The sequence below is a fragment of the Recurvomyces mirabilis genome (genome assembly GCF_035927965.1).
Source record: "Recurvomyces mirabilis strain CCFEE 5264 chromosome Unknown scaffold_2, whole genome shotgun sequence".
NCBI classification, from domain to species: Eukaryota; Fungi; Ascomycota; class Dothideomycetes; order Mycosphaerellales; family Teratosphaeriaceae; genus Recurvomyces; species Recurvomyces mirabilis.
Genome location: NW_027041936.1, coordinates 1,154,775 through 1,169,664, shown reverse-complemented (window position 1 = coordinate 1,169,664; position 14,890 = coordinate 1,154,775). Strand labels below are relative to the sequence as shown.

General features: G+C 52.9%; 8 protein-coding genes across 8 annotated transcripts; 3 read left to right on the top strand and 5 right to left on the bottom strand.

Annotated features, from left to right (window-relative positions):
* Window positions 1–258: 258 nt before the first annotated feature.
* Window positions 259–1,558, bottom strand: LTS14_001209 (uncharacterized protein; the record flags this gene model as incomplete). The annotated part of the gene is made up of 3 exons (XM_064833918.1): window positions 259–528; window positions 588–1,459; window positions 1,528–1,558. 3 exons carry the CDS (start codon window positions 1,556–1,558, stop codon window positions 259–261), a joined length of 1,173 nt encoding a protein of 390 aa, XP_064698879.1.
* A 786-nt stretch (window positions 1,559–2,344) lies between these two features.
* On the bottom strand, window positions 2,345–3,187 carry LTS14_001208 (Endoglucanase-1; the record flags this gene model as incomplete). The annotated part of the gene is made up of 3 exons (XM_064833917.1): window positions 2,345–2,645; window positions 2,705–2,868; window positions 2,933–3,187. 3 exons carry the CDS (start codon window positions 3,185–3,187, stop codon window positions 2,345–2,347), a joined length of 720 nt encoding a protein of 239 aa, XP_064698878.1.
* A 1,927-nt stretch (window positions 3,188–5,114) lies between these two features.
* LTS14_001207 (uncharacterized protein) lies at window positions 5,115–5,508 on the bottom strand (the record flags this gene model as incomplete). Its single annotated transcript, XM_064833916.1, has 2 exons — window positions 5,115–5,218; window positions 5,274–5,508. The coding sequence occupies 2 exons, from the start codon at window positions 5,506–5,508 to the stop codon at window positions 5,115–5,117; spliced, it is 339 nt and encodes a 112-aa protein (XP_064698877.1).
* A 271-nt stretch (window positions 5,509–5,779) lies between these two features.
* On the top strand, window positions 5,780–6,763 carry SUI3 (translation initiation factor eIF-2 beta subunit; the record flags this gene model as incomplete). The annotated part of the gene is made up of 2 exons (XM_064833915.1): window positions 5,780–6,539; window positions 6,594–6,763. The coding sequence occupies 2 exons, from the start codon at window positions 5,780–5,782 to the stop codon at window positions 6,761–6,763; spliced, it is 930 nt and encodes a 309-aa protein (XP_064698876.1).
* A 1,176-nt stretch (window positions 6,764–7,939) lies between these two features.
* Window positions 7,940–10,792, top strand: LTS14_001205 (uncharacterized protein; the record flags this gene model as incomplete). The annotated part of the gene is made up of 2 exons (XM_064833914.1): window positions 7,940–8,891; window positions 8,943–10,792. 2 exons carry the CDS (start codon window positions 7,940–7,942, stop codon window positions 10,790–10,792), a joined length of 2,802 nt encoding a protein of 933 aa, XP_064698875.1.
* A 490-nt stretch (window positions 10,793–11,282) lies between these two features.
* On the bottom strand, window positions 11,283–11,923 carry ALG13 (N-acetylglucosaminyldiphosphodolichol N-acetylglucosaminyltransferase catalytic subunit alg13; the record flags this gene model as incomplete). Its single annotated transcript, XM_064833913.1, has 2 exons — window positions 11,283–11,566; window positions 11,626–11,923. 2 exons carry the CDS (start codon window positions 11,921–11,923, stop codon window positions 11,283–11,285), a joined length of 582 nt encoding a protein of 193 aa, XP_064698874.1.
* Window positions 11,924–12,311: 388 nt separating this feature from the next.
* On the top strand, window positions 12,312–13,046 carry RSM24 (37S ribosomal protein S24, mitochondrial; the record flags this gene model as incomplete). Its single annotated transcript, XM_064833912.1, has 2 exons — window positions 12,312–12,645; window positions 12,688–13,046. The coding sequence occupies 2 exons, from the start codon at window positions 12,312–12,314 to the stop codon at window positions 13,044–13,046; spliced, it is 693 nt and encodes a 230-aa protein (XP_064698873.1).
* Window positions 13,047–13,237: 191 nt separating this feature from the next.
* LTS14_001202 (uncharacterized protein) lies at window positions 13,238–14,263 on the bottom strand (the record flags this gene model as incomplete). The annotated part of the gene is made up of 1 exon (XM_064833911.1): window positions 13,238–14,263. The coding sequence occupies one exon, from the start codon at window positions 14,261–14,263 to the stop codon at window positions 13,238–13,240; it is 1,026 nt and encodes a 341-aa protein (XP_064698872.1).
* Window positions 14,264–14,890: the final 627 nt, after the last annotated feature.

Sequence of the window (14,890 nt, the reverse complement as noted above, 5' to 3'; positions counted from 1 at the left end):
CGCTCATGGCAACATTTTAAGTGGATGTAAAGAGTGTGGAGTGAAGCTCTTGTGGAGACCTCCGCCTTCGGCTTGAATTCTACCTTCCCGATTGAGATGAAATGTGGTTGTGGAGCCGCTTTCGAACTCAACTAGGTGTGACAGCCTACTAATGAAATAAGGATGAGCCATTCGTAGGGTCTGAGATATCGCCGATGCCTACAACATTCCCAGAAAACTCGGCCTACGCCTCATGGAACGCCGTTGCTCAGAGCCTGCCTAAGCGCCCTGATGCGCCATCATGTACGCTGCGAATGCTGCTGGGTTTCGTGTCTGCATGAAGACGGTGCCAGGACCTAATTCACTGTCAGGAAGCGATCGCAGTAGATGTTGGTCGATACAAAACGTACCAGTAAATTTGCAGACCAGACCCTCGCCCGCGCTCAGGTTGCTGATGATTCCGCCGCTTGCAATACGCTCGAGGACGTACTTGCAATTCCACGCAACGAGGTGGCCGTTGTCGATGATATACTTCTCGTTCTCCCTAAGCTGCGGGAGGTATCAGCTTGAGACCGCAAAGCTTGAACGAAGCTCGTTTGTAGACTTACATCTTTCCGGATGATCGCACCCATGGACTGTATCCAGCAAATACCAACACCGCCAATTTTGTACACGAATAGGCCCTCTCCTGAGAACATGGCTTTGCTGAAGCTTTGGGCCTTGTAGTCCTTGGTCACCCCTTGTGTACACGCCATGAAAGCATCTCTTCCGACGGACCACAATTCGTTGCCAGTCAGACGAATGTTAGTAACATCGCCGATGGCATGAGGCGCGAGCAGGAGCTCCCCAGGGCCGGTGTAAGTGCTATGCGCCATTTCGCCGCCGACTAGTAACTTCTTCATGCCAAACTTGAAGTTGCCTTTCAGCGTCATTGTAGGAGACATGGCAATCATGAGACCAGGCTTTACGGTCAACGGGCAGCCTATCGCCAGTTGGATTGTGATGATCGTGTTGCTGTCTCGGTGACTGATGCGGTATGATCCTCCATTGAAAGTTCCCACGTCGTCTATCGTTGCACTCGCGCCTACAAAGTGGCCTTGTGGAGGTGCACCGCCTGGCATCGTTGACTGCCTGCTTGTGTTAAAAGGCCGCGTTGGCGACATTGGCAGTTCTGGCTCCATTTCTCGGGATTTGTCTGATGGTGCTGATTGCTGTGGTGGACCAGGGTAGTATGGTAGTGCCTTCTCTTCTTGCGTTGCCAGTGGCGAGACACCATTATATGAGCTCAGAGCATTGCCAACATTGCCGTCTGGAAGCGGTGGGGAGATCGAAGGTGGTGGAGCGAAGTGCTGTGGTGGTGGTGTGTAGGTAGTCGGGACAGATGACTGTTGGGTCTCGCCAGGAGGCGGAGGAAAGTAGCTCTGCTGACGATCTGATGCTGCTGGGGGAGGAGAAAACTGTTGCTGCGCTGCTTGTCCACCTGGAGGGGCTTACACACTGGTCAGTCGCTGTGGGGCTATGAGCTCGTAAGGTAGGAGCACGACTTACGTGGGTAGTACTGCGCCTGCCCAGTCGCCATCTTGCCTTTATTTGCTCTCTAGCAACTTATCTTGGTCTAGTATTACCTTCCTACGAAGCTCTTTTAGTGCTATTCGCGTCGAATAATCGTCGAGCCAGGTGGTGAGGTTCGGTTGGCTATCCAGGTCGTCCTCTGAGGGCTTCTTGACAGTGCAAGTACACAGATGTGTTACAGACAAGATGAGAGAGGGAAGGGAACTATACTATACTTACACACTTTCTTACTATACATCACACCAGACTGATGTGTGTTGCAGGCCACGTCTGCGAGGCCATGGCGCTGACAGCTGCGATTGGCCCCACGCATGTTGGAGGAAGCGCCCAGCCGACGATGCCGAGCACTTCCTGGCGCTTACAGCAGCATCCTTTTCCTTGGCAATGTACAACATTAACAGTCCGTGAAGCCATCGCGGTATAGAGGTAATGTAGCCCGAATCTTAGCATCGTGTCGGTGATGTGGCAGCCCAGTCCCACGGCGGAAGAAGTTCAAACAGTCAAGGGCGATCGCGATCAAAGCAGATACTTTCATATCAATCTGCGCTCACTTTGTCTGGCACGATTACATTGTGTCTTAACAGAATGTAAAGAGTATGTGCATGAAAGATGGAACCTTCACTTCATAGTGTTCGATCCATGCAAGAATGACAGAGTCTGGCAGAGAAGGTCTTGATCGTATGGACTGTAGCTACTTGACTACACACAACAGTCATGTCATTTGGACAATCTGTGGTTGTCTCTGCCCTGCAACATCTCCAGCCAAGAACTCTTCCTGCTTGGTTGTGTGAGTTCAGTTGACGCTAGCAGACCAGCTGTTGACAGTCAAAGTCTCTCCCGAGCCAGTGAAAGGCTCAGTACCGAATTGCAGGTCGATCAAGTACTGCTTGGTTGCAGGGAAGTTGTGCTTTGAGGTGAGGTACGTGAAGAAGGCCTTGATGTCGCCGTTCCACGAGGTGACAGGAGAGTTGGTAGCGACGAAGCTGTAAGTGTACTGGCTTCCACCACCACCCCATACCTGCCACGACTGGCCGCCGATGGTGGTAGTCTCGAGCACGGAGCCGATGGGCTGGATGCTGCCGTACTTTCCGAGCCTGCATTATGTCAATATTAATGTGGAGAATGAGTGATGTGCAGTTGTAGGAGGACTCACCAGATCATGAGCTCGTAGTCGCCGGAGTATGTGACGTGGTTAATGTCTGCGGCAGTGAAGAGATCGTATGAAACGTCTGCATTGATGTTGCTAGAGCTGGAGCTCCATCGAACAGAAGTCGGGATACTGTTGATGCTGCTGACCAACTTCTTCGTGAATGTAAGCTATTGATATCATGGTGAGCTTCGTGTCCGGTCAAAAACACTCCCCTCCTCAAGCCGTCCTCACCTGTGAGTTACTGTAGCTCTTAACCTGGTTGTTATCACCAGACCAGGACCAGGTGGTGTGCCATGCCACCATGGAACTGGAGATGCTGTCCACGGTGGTAGTCTGAGATCCCGATCCGTAGCTCTCACCCCATAAATTGTTGTTGACGGTATAAGGGGTGCCGGACCCGGCGTAGGAGGCATACTGTGCTGTGAGGGTGGCAACCGCCGCGTTGGCGACGCCAGCAGAGGCTGCTAGAGCAAATAGACCGTACATCTTGAGTACAATTGTTTTGAGTGCGTGCCTCGAGTAGTGATGATGAAATGGTATTCGATGGAGAGGATGAGAGGCGTTAGGTGGAGGCAACGCGTAGCTATTATATGCTTCACCACTTACGTAGAACTTAGCATCTCTTCATCTTGTCTATACCTGCGACGCCCTCGGCACGGGAGTAAAGATCGTAGTCCATAGTAGTGCCACTGACGGCACACATTGACGCGCCCGTCCACGATCTCTTTTCCACCACTAAATGAACAATCCGAGCTTTAGTCCCATATTGCGTGCAGTGTGTGGTAGGGTCATGGGTTGAAAAACTTTGCTGATGTCCGCACGCCATCTTCTCGAGCGGGCGCGACTTGCAGATGCTGCCATGGTGATCGTCGCGGGTATACAGGCTGAAGAGTGAAGTCGGGCGCGGTCCAGGGTCTCTTGGCTAGCCGATGTTTCTAGGCGTCGCACCATCCATTGCACGTGTGAGTGTCCCGGGAGATGTGGATCAAGTAATCGGTCAGTGCCGTCATACTATGTGCTCATGGTTCCTGGTGTAGAGCCAAGATGGCTGGCATGATGGCTGGCAAGTTCTGAAAGGAGGACTGAAAGCATGCGCAGATCAGCGCTTAGCATACATGAGCCATGAACAACCTGTTACCCGAGTGCAACACTGTACACCATCCAAAGCACATCGGAAAGTACCCGACAAGAGTCGTGGATGTTTGCCACACCTTAGTTCTAAACGCCCTCCCCGCTGTTCTGACAGGCCTTGGCAGCAAGTGTGACTTCTCTACGTGGAGAATCCACGAAACACTAGAAAAGTGTAAGCTAAAGCTTAGCGCTACTTCTGCTCGGTACGAAGAGGATGTTCGGGCCGCAATCAAGATCGGAACCCCAGACATGATGGTCGATGACACTGTGTACGGGAGGAGGGGGATCTACGACTGTGAGGATATTGCCCAATTGGCTCAGGGCGTGCGACATGACATGATGATGTAAGGAATTCACGCAAAAGAGCTACATGAACAGGAGGCAGGTGGGGAGTCACAGCAGCTGAAGTATGCACCGTACGCCAGCTGCGAGCTGTGTGATCTCTACAGGGTTTACAGTCGAGACGCGGTACAGAGCGCTCTGGTACGAGGGGCATTCGTCTACCCACAGAGAAGCGTCTGGCAGCGAGAAGGATATCTGTTGCGCCACTGTAAGCTAGCTGAGTCCGATGCGGAGTGCAGATCTTCTGCGGCTAGTCGAGATAGTTGACATACGCCACCTAGGCTTGATCATGCACCGAATTCTGTTCGTGCCATCCGTGGCCGCTTCTGATGGCTCTTCCAATGGGGCGGAACGTTCGACTCTCATTGTCCTGATGACATCGCGTGCCAGCCGTAGTGAAGATCTTACAGCGGAATCGTGGCGATCGAGATTCAGCAAACGGGCAACCGCAATTGGCCGAGAATGTATGCTGTCATCCATTCGGAAGACCAGTCCCACGATGCTGCTACCTACGTAATAGCTTATTGTGATCAATCCGAGGTTACTGCGGCGAGTGAGCCATTAATGTCCCGTGCTTGGGTTCGGCGCGATCAGAAGGCAAGGTCTATTGAGTGGGAACGAGGACTCTAGTCGTATCGTCCTCTGCATGTGTCATTGCGGCCATGTCAGGTTTAAAACAGGCGAGTGAGCACACAGGGCTGGCAGCGGATGATACGGGCCAGCCAGCGTTGTGCCTGAGTAGAGCCGCAGCATTGTCTTCGGATGCGAGCCCGCAAGGTGCAACTAACCTGTCCGGTGGACGAGGCCTCTTCTGTGGTTGTTCACACAAGATTTCCACACCACATGGAGGCCCGACGGTATAGGCTTTGTGTCGAAATCGTCTGTCCGGCCGTATAAGTACTCAAGCCAGGCCTCCATAAATGTTCGCCAGCCGTCCTAGTCATAATGAAGCCGCAGCCTCGACAGCACCAGCAGCCTTGAAAGCTGTCGGGTTCGTGATCTCAACAGACACAGGATAGTTCCACTCCATGAATTTCGCCCAGCCTACAGTATCATCAGTATACCATCACGGTGCGCATCCTCCAAGAGCTTCACATACCCCAATAGGCACATTTCCTGCCAAAGTATTTTCCCAGATATGGTACCAATACCATTGTCAATAACAGCTCGAGCTGCTGTAAGCTTTCGCGCCATTCTCGCTCTGCGTCTGAGTATTCTTCATCTTCAGATGGTGATCCCGATGTTGTGGAGCCAGCGTCAGATGAAGGTAATGAGTCGACTTCTTCGATGGATGGCGTAGGGATTTCGGCGTAGGAGGATGAAGGCTCGGACATCGTGATGGCAGGGATGGGAGGGGGTGTCGGAGAGGAGCAAGCTATCGCCGTTATACAGTTCTTCAACGCATCGCCTTTCCACGCATCACATACATGTATGATCCAGGAGCTTAGATGCGGCTCAAGTGAGCGCGGAAAGTGGCCGCTTTTTGCCTGAGGAAGTCCATAGAAATTGCGCTGAGTCACTTCTACCACGAGAGTCATCAGCGGCGGGGCACACGAGCGTATATTATTGGAAACTGCCTCCTTTCTGTATCCAACAACCACAATCATGGCCGACACAGAAGTCGAGCGGAAACCTCGCAAGAGTGTTGCTTTCGCTGATGGCGAAACAATTGTCGACGAAAACGGCGAAGTCACAGAAACCAACGGCACCCACGATGGCGCAGACGGCGACGATAAGCAAGTGGACGAAATGACAGACATGTTCGCAGGTCTGGCGAAGAAAAAGAAGAAGAAGCCGAAGAAGGAAGATGAAGAAGGTGGAGAGGACGGCGAGAAAGCAGAGGGCGATGGCGAACTAGACCTGAGTGCCCTCAAGAAGAAAAAGAAGAAGAAGCCCAAGGCGCCCGAAGACGACTTCGAAGCCAAGCTCGCTGAAGCAGGAGCAGGCGAAGAAGGCGCAGAGACTGAAGAGCCAGAAGCAGCCACAGCAGAGACTGGTCTCCAAGACGGTGACCTCAAGGAGGGCACAGGCGTCTGGTCCCACGACAGCACGGCGTCCATTAACTACGAAAGTCTTCTCCACCGCTTCTTTACACTCCTCCACGACAGCCATCCGGATCTTGCATCGAGTGGCGGCAAAAGCTACAAGATTCCGCCTCCTCAGTGCCTGCGTGAAGGCAACAAGAAAACGATTTTTGCGAATATTGCGGAGATTTGCAAGAGGATGAAGAGGACGGATGAGCATGTGACGCAGTTTCTGTTTGCTGAGTTGGGTACGAGTGGGTCGGTGGACGGTAGCAGACGGTTGGTGATCAAGGGTCGATTCCAGCAGAAGCAAATTGAGAACGTGTTGAGGAGATATATTGGTGAGTCTGGTCTTTAATACTGGTTTCTGGAATGATGTGCTAACGACCTTTCAGTGGAATACGTGACATGCAAGACATGCCGCTCCCCCGACACCGAGCTCAACAAGGGAGAGAATCGTCTCTACTTCGTCACATGCAACTCCTGCGGTTCTCGACGATCCGTCACGGCTATCAAGACTGGTTTCTCTGCACAGGTCGGCAAGCGTAAGAGACAGCAAGGTTAGGTTACTTTCTCTTGCCAGACTGCATGTGCTATACAAGCTCAGACTGGCGTTGTGGGCGTTGTTTGATGATGGTGGCATAGCGGGATGCCCTGACGTAGTGATAGAATGATGAGGCACGCTCGTCCGTTTGTATGAAGAAAACTATCCGAGTACCTACTGTTCTTGGACGTCCAATATCATGACAGCATAGAGCAGCAGCACCAAGCATCAACCCTAGCGCCATGCAACCAATGAAGTGTTTGAGCAAGAGTCATGCAATGGCGTCTCCTCACTATTAGCGGCTGATGCCGTTGTTGAAGAGTGCGTTAGTGTGAAGTGATAATGCGTTGCCGTCCGCCCTCTTGTAGAACTGCGGAGTTCGCTTTCTTTAGCGTTCGAACTCCGACGCCCTTGTTCGTGTTCTGGGTCAGCACGCATTGCTAGCCAGGACCATGATTTCTTCATTGTTTCGCCTATGTACAATGTCTTGTGAACACCACCAAGTTGTCTCCAGGGCACATCACAAATGTAGTGGCATGGTGACAATGGCAATGCAAGTGGTCAAAGCATTTCTAAGCCACGAACCGCAGCACCTTCCCCACATACGGATGCCGGAGTCTCCAGGGCATATGGTCATAGGTCACGATTTGAAGGACAGCCTACGACCTAATGATTGATTATTCTTATCGCCATGAGTGCTCATAATCGCCTGATGGGAAAGCTGATCACGTGAGACTTCCTAGTTGACAAGGTTAGAGCCACGTAACTATCGTGCTATGGTTATCACCACAAGGTGACCTATAACTCCAGATCGTGACACATACCTCAGGTCATGATGACTTGAACATCCCTACCCACACGGTTGCGGTGTCCCTAAGCGTCGACTCGGTGTTCAATCCGGTGACTCTGAGGACAACCTTTAACCGCTGCGCGCCCCAGTCCTTGACGGCAAGGCTTTTGCTTCCTCAATCGCACGATTGAGTACCATCAAGTGTTCGTCCTTGCGGTGACACGGCCAGCGGCACACAGCAGGCAACCGCAATCGCGACCGACACCACGGGAAGACTTCAGCCCCACTAATAACCCACTGCTACCACGGGATCCTGACTATCGATACCTCGAGGCCGAATTCAGAGTCACGACTCGTTCGTAGGCTGGATCTTACGGATTTCTCGGGCACCTTGACAGAAATCTGCCATGGCCCACTTCAACGACAACTTCATGAATTTCACGCCCGTGGACAACTACGTGATCACCCGCATTGTGCCGGGAAAACCATACGACCCTACCTCCCCACCAGTATTCTATCCTGCGAAAGATTCCGACGAGCTCTTCGATGCGCTCCGGACAGCTTTCCCACATGTCAAATCTCATCCCGAGCGCATGCGGGATGCCATGATCAAGTTCCTCATGGAGGAGCGCCAGGCCGAGCAGATGCAGCCTGCGTTCGCACCAACTGCTGCAACCACGCCAGTAACCTTCCAGCAGACGTGGCCATCCATGTCGTCCTCTGGTACTTCTTCTACTTGGAGCAGTCCGGAGACCCTGGACCTCGCAACTCCAATATTCGGCATGTCTCCTGGACCTATGGCACCTCCACCACTCACGAGGCAGTACTCCACAGCACCTTCTGTGGCGGCACCTTCTACAGCTGATTCGACTTCTCCTGTTGCGATCGAGGATATGACGACGGTGTTCAGCATCTCCACCACAGGCCAGCCAAAGCAGCGTGTGCGTCGGAGGATGACCGAGGCGGAGAAGGCTGAGTATCGCAAGCGCAGGATCGTGAAGGCCTGCGATTCTTGCTCCCGGCGGAAAAGAAAGTGTTCGCATAATCAACCGGAGATGGAGACGCTTGCTTCCAAGCAAAAGATTACCAAGCCACGACAAACATTAGCGGCAGCCACGGGCCAAAACATACAGCAAGCCTTGGTCAATTTCGACGACCTCGATTTTGGCGATCATTTCGCGGCAGACATCCAACTGTTCGATAATTTTACCAACGATCTGGAGGATCCCCTCCACTACATGCAGTACGATCAGCAGAAGAATTTCGACCACCTTCTTGGCGCTTCTACAAACAATTTATCTGACCATCAATATCAATTTGATGGTCAGCCGGATTGGGCTACAAACGGTAGCTCATCTGGTGAGTTTGCCACATATGCTTTCGGCACCTGCGAAACTGACGATAAAGCAGACTGGGGCGTACAAGACACACCACAACACGAAATAGAGCTTGCTCACGCAAGAGCTCGTGCTACAAATGCAGCTCAACTACAAGATGTGAACGCTCAATTCGAAGCCGATCACCTCAGAAGCGATTTCCACCCGCATCGTCTGTTCTCGACCATCAATACTCGAAGCAGTTCGCAGAGCTCAAGTGGTAGCGGCGGACCATCGCCGAGCGGCAATCGTATGCTCTGGGAGCATCTGCGTACAGGACAGATCGAGCCGACGCACACTGCGCACCTTCACGAGGCACTATCAGCTGCGCTTGTCAACGAAGACACTGGCGGTTCCGAGACGGGACACAGTATCCGTAGGCAAGAACGGACTTCGTGGGCGTCCAGCGTACTGGCTGTGACAGGCACAGCCAAGGCAGTCCGGGCTTTTGGCAGAGTGCTACAATCCAACGGGCCGACGCGCATTTCGCTACAGCTCATCAGGATGTCCAATGTGATCAGCACCGTCGCGCACTCGCGACAGCCTGCTCACAATGGTGGTCCGATGGCGACAAGTCAAGCCTCGAATCCACAAGGCTACTTTGGTCTGAAGCAGAATCTCCTCAACAAATTCTCTGCTTTGGACGCCAAAGACCCTATAGCGGATGCTGGCAAGCAACAACGTGAAGGCTACAAGGCTTCGAGGACTTCTCCTGCTTTGTCTTCTGACGAGCAAGCTTCGAGAGGCTTGGGTATGGAAATGGCATCTACCTCCGTGCCATTGAACAAAGGCGGATCTCTGTTTGAAAAAGAGTCCCCAGCCCGTAATGAAGGAAGGCCTGCTTTCACCCTTGGCGAAGGCATCGAGAGGGCTACTAGCCCGAGTGCAGAGCTGTACATGCTTAAGAGAAGAATACCAAGGACGCTACAATCTGGTGCATCCAACGGCGGAGCGTACCAGCGGCTCGATACCGACAACTACACTAGACCTATACCCGGTGACCGTGATCCGGGCCGTACCACGACTAGTCGCCAACTGCTCGTCGCAAACGCAGATCAGGACACCATGTTCAAGAACCTGCATAACGGTTTCGTGACAGATACTGCGCCACCTGGTAGTAGCAGCGGCGGCAACCTTTCTCGACTGGATGTTTGGGCGAACCCAGGCCCAGCAGCTCACATAGCTGTGAAGCCTGAGGCTAGCACACCGCGCCGCGAACTTGTCACCAATGCCCACAGCAGCTCTGCTACGGACGGCCAAGGTCGCGCTGTGGTGGCGGCATCGCCACAATTGCAGCAGAGAGCACAGTCGGTGGAAGGCACGACTACCCGTGTGGATGACGTTGATATCGTGTACGTGCACAAGAAGCGCGATACTTTCCGACGCCGGGATCACTTTGGTCGTGTGCAGCAAGAGCAAGATGGCAGGGAGGCACGGGTCCGCCAGACCCAGGCCTCTGTGCCCGGCGCTGCCACTGGGCTCGACAGTATGCTGGCTGTCGTTTGTGGTGTGCTCATGCTGGCTACTGCAAGCAGCATGCTCTCTGCTTCGGCAGTGGACCCATCGCTCTTGCTGCTGGCATTACTTATCCCCGTCAATGGCACGCGTGGTACGAAAGCTCTTGCAAGATGCTGGGCTCGCTACTCGCATGTCTATGGCACGATGCTGGAGAATATCAAGGCTTGCTATCTTCTGCTTGTGCTTGAGACGCTGGCTTTGTTTACAGGGACAAGATCCTGGCAAGAAGTTCCTACGTGTGATCGAATGCATGAAGGTAGAAGTGGAAAAGAGAGTGGGAATAGGAAGATTGATGGAGCGATGGCACATCGATGGGGCAGCTGCGGTGGTGCATTCCCGAGATTTTGGGACGCACTGGTCTGCTAGACATGGTTTGCTTTCGCGCATGTGCTGCGATCTGAGCGGGTTCTGGCGTTGAGGCATGTTTTTGGGATTTCCTTATTCTGTGTCCTCCTTGAGCCGCGCCGCAAGGCTGCGTGCTCGGAGTGATGAAAGTTGTTGTTCGTTAGCAGATGGTGTGAGGTCAACAGGGTATCATGTATACTGCTAAAAAAGGCAGAAATCCATTTCCGACCCAAATGACAAGCAATGCTTCATCAGTCTACCCGTATCATGCAGAGAGTATGTGAAATGTAGAGATGTATAGTATAGTTCATGCTCATGATCATCGTTGACGCTCAAGCGAGAAGGCCACACTCAAGCTCGGCTGCGTGCCACTGCGTAGATAATCACTCGTGCCTATCGTGGTTTTGACGGCACATACCCAACTCGATCATTCCCAGCGTCTCGTTGCGTATCCTAGCAACATCGTATCTCGTATACTCTCGTCCTCGCTAAATATTCTCCAAGCAAGACTCTAGTCCAAGAAACCCATCTCCTCGTCCAACACGCCTTTCAAGCCTTGCGATTTGCTCTGTCTGTGCACCCCACTGTTCGGTGGCGGCCACTGCTTTTGTCGTGTCCTCAATTGCTCTGCGTCTTGCAGTGCCTTTGGTAGATTGTCGAGATGTCCGTGAACGACGTATTCTTGTTCTGAGAGTGCCTCGGCGAGCTCGACTTGGTGGTTGTCGAGGAGGTCGGAGTTGGGGACAACGATCAGTGGGACTTGGATGCGTAGAGCTTCGAGGATTGTACCGGAACCTGATCGCTTGTATCTCAGCATAGAAATCGCCAAACAAATGGATATCGATCCAACATACCAGCATGAGCAACAACCACACCCTCCTGCCCATCCTTCCCCCTCGCCTGTCTCATATACCGCCCCAACCCATTCTCATCGATCCCAAAACCATGGATCTTGATGCCGCCCACACTCTGCACACCCTTCACAGCCGTCTCAAACAGCTCCTTGCCATCCTGTCCGTACTGCACAAGAAGTTCATCATACCTTTGTTCTTTTAATGCCGTAAGGAAGCGAGGCGATAAGACGGCTTTGATGAGGGCGGCGAAGGATGCGGTGGCGCCTATGGTTACGAAACAGGTTTTTGAGGAAGCCATTGCAGTATGACTGAGAGGATAGGGAAGTCTACATTGTTTCATGTTTTCACAGTCGCTGTTGGGGTGGGGGGATGGTGTGCCGGACTTGCATATGACTTTGAGCACGGACTATATAGTTCGCGGAAGCCGGAGGTGAATTATCGGGAGAGATCACATAAATGTAGAGACGTACACTACCTGCTTGACACATACGATGGCTGCGCCCTTCAAACGAATATGCTGCTCAGCAGCCCGCCAGTCCACTCGATCACGAAGACCAATAGATCCCTCTCAATGCCGACCCTTCAGCAGCAGCACTCCAGTTCAACGAGCGGACCACACAACACCCTCAAATGACAACCCATTCATATCATCCTTCCCAGCATCGCAAGAGAAAGATGACACATCCATGGACCCAGTCTTCGAGGAAGACGACATCTCCTCCCTCGGCCACAGCGAACTCGACCAACACCGCGAACTCCGCTCCATGATCCGTACCGCAGCCTGGGAAATGCCCCTCCTCTCCGCCCTGGCCAAGCCCTTCGAACCACCCAAGAAGACTGAAATACCCCTCCGATGGCGATACACGAGCTACATGGGTGAAGTCCACCCAGCCCAGAGTAAAGTAGTGGTGGAGTTCGACCCGCACGATATCAAGGATATGAACCATGAACAACGGCAGAAATTACGGAAGCTGGCAGGCACGCGATACAATCACGCCAAGAGTAAAGTGAAGATGAGCTGTGAGAGTTTCGAGACCCAGGCACAGAATAAACGCTACCTAGGCGACGTGATCAAGACCCTAATAACGGAAGCACGAGACCTCAGCACCGAAACATTCGCCGATATCCCCTTGGACACCCGACACCTGAAATCGAAAGCTAAGCCCCGATTTCCAACTTCATGGCTGCTGACCGAGGAGCGGAAAGCAGAATTAGAGGGTCTAAGACGCACGCAGTTGCTGGAGGAAGGAGCGAAGGTGGAGCAGGATTTATTGGTTAGTGGGGTTGCGGCTATTGAGGCTGCGAGGCAGATTCAGTTGAAGGCGGTGGAGGAGCCGGTTATGGTTGAGGCGAGGCAGCCGTTGGCGAAGGGGAAGCAGGGGCGGAAGGAGATGGGGCAGACGAGGGGGGCGCAGCGGTAATAGGCAATGAGAGTGTAAGCGGGGTGGGGGTGACAGATGGATGGTATGTACTCTGTGGACAGTGTTCGAGGGATGTCTACGATGTCGCGCACATTCGGAGCTGCGGGCGTGTGACTCAAATCTTCCACTGATAGCCCTTCTACGGCACATTTCTTCGGCTCCTATAATAGACTGGTCGAGAAAACCACCTTCTATTTAGGGTCGTCCGGGTCGTCCGGATCGTCCGAGTTGTCGTCTTCGTTCACTGCTCCGATAGGCGCATACAGAACAACATCCATCTCTTCAATGCCAAAGTCCAGTTCAAAAACGCCATCATAGTCCTTTGCAAAGGGAGAGAAGTGTAGATTACACGACTGTACTCGACAGAAGACGTCAACGGGCGAACCGTAATATTGGTACGAAGGTACGAGGATGCGGGACAATGGCATGCCGCTATATTCGAGATCAGTCTCATCTGCGTCAAGCACCAGGGAGCACTGCCTATCCTCCTTCGCGTCGTAACAACGAAGGTACACGATGTAGTAACAGTGTGTTCCCGGTGTCTTTGCCACTTCCTTTAAAGTGTGATCTTCTTGTTCCACCATGACAGTCGAGGTGCCAGACCGTCGAGTCAGGAAGGCCTTTGGTCTTAGGACGACGCTCCGGTTCGTTATGCTATGTGTAATGGACCGGGTACGGGAAGTTTCGACCTCGATATCCGGTTCCTCGATTTCCTCGGGCGTCGGCATATCTCTATACAGTTCGTGTATATCTCCAGAACGCTGAAAGGCCGCAGGCGATCGGGCAAGCAGGGTGTTGCTCGAGCAGCATCGCGAGAAGCAACCGTCCGCTTCACAACCAGAATCGCACAGACTTCGCCATGCGAAGATGGACTCATCGGAAGACGAGCGTATGATCTCCTGCTGGAGACGATTGAAGGCATTCTCGCCTTCGCCATATAGTAGTGGCATGTTGATGCCAAAGAGCCCGAGGAGACTGTACGCCACATCCTCGACGCGCGTAGCATCCCTACCAGAAGCCCAACTCATGCGAGCAGCTATGGAAAACATGCTGGGACTACGATAATAGCTCAGGCGAGGGAAAGGGATTCTCGACGCTTGGATAAGAAGCTGCATAGCCTCTTGTCCAGGCGCGGGCGACCCGTCCTCATCGCCGTCTTCGAACCAAGCAGCCTTCTGGCCTACACCAAAGATGTTCCGGGTCTTCTTCAATTGCATGAAGCGAGTCCAGGTCGAGGTACAGAAAACGAGCGACCTCGGTGCCAGAAGCTCCTGCAGTGTCCAACAGCGGCGAAACCACTCACTCATGACAAAGGCAGCGCTTTTGACCTCATGACTTCCTGGTGCTACATCGTCGAGGTACACAACGCAAAGCTTCGCCCTCTTGTACCATCTCCACATTGAATTGATTGCCTCGCTAAGCTCAGCACTACTTCGCTCATCGATGCAACATGTATCGATCCAGCACCAGTCATAGCCGCGTTCTCGAGCCACTCGTGCGAAGTCGAGAATCTTTCGATACCCTGCTCGAGACTTCGTAGCTTCGATCTTTGGTATCAACCATGGAGGCACAAGTTCCTGCGGCTGGATGGTCAAGTCGAAGTCCTCATAGCTCACTTCTTCGTCCCGCCATCGATGCGACAAGATGGCGTACTCTGGCGGCTTAAGGACTCGAGGAATTGCAACGTCGTAGTGTTAAGAAGGCGCATGATGCAGATATCTTCGATAGCTCTGCCTCGATAGCCCTGCTTCTACTGCATTGCGTGCTTCTGCAGGTCGACTACAAATGTAGATTGCGACACGAAAACAAGGCTCTGGTTTGAGGGCGGCCTCAGAGCTTGCACG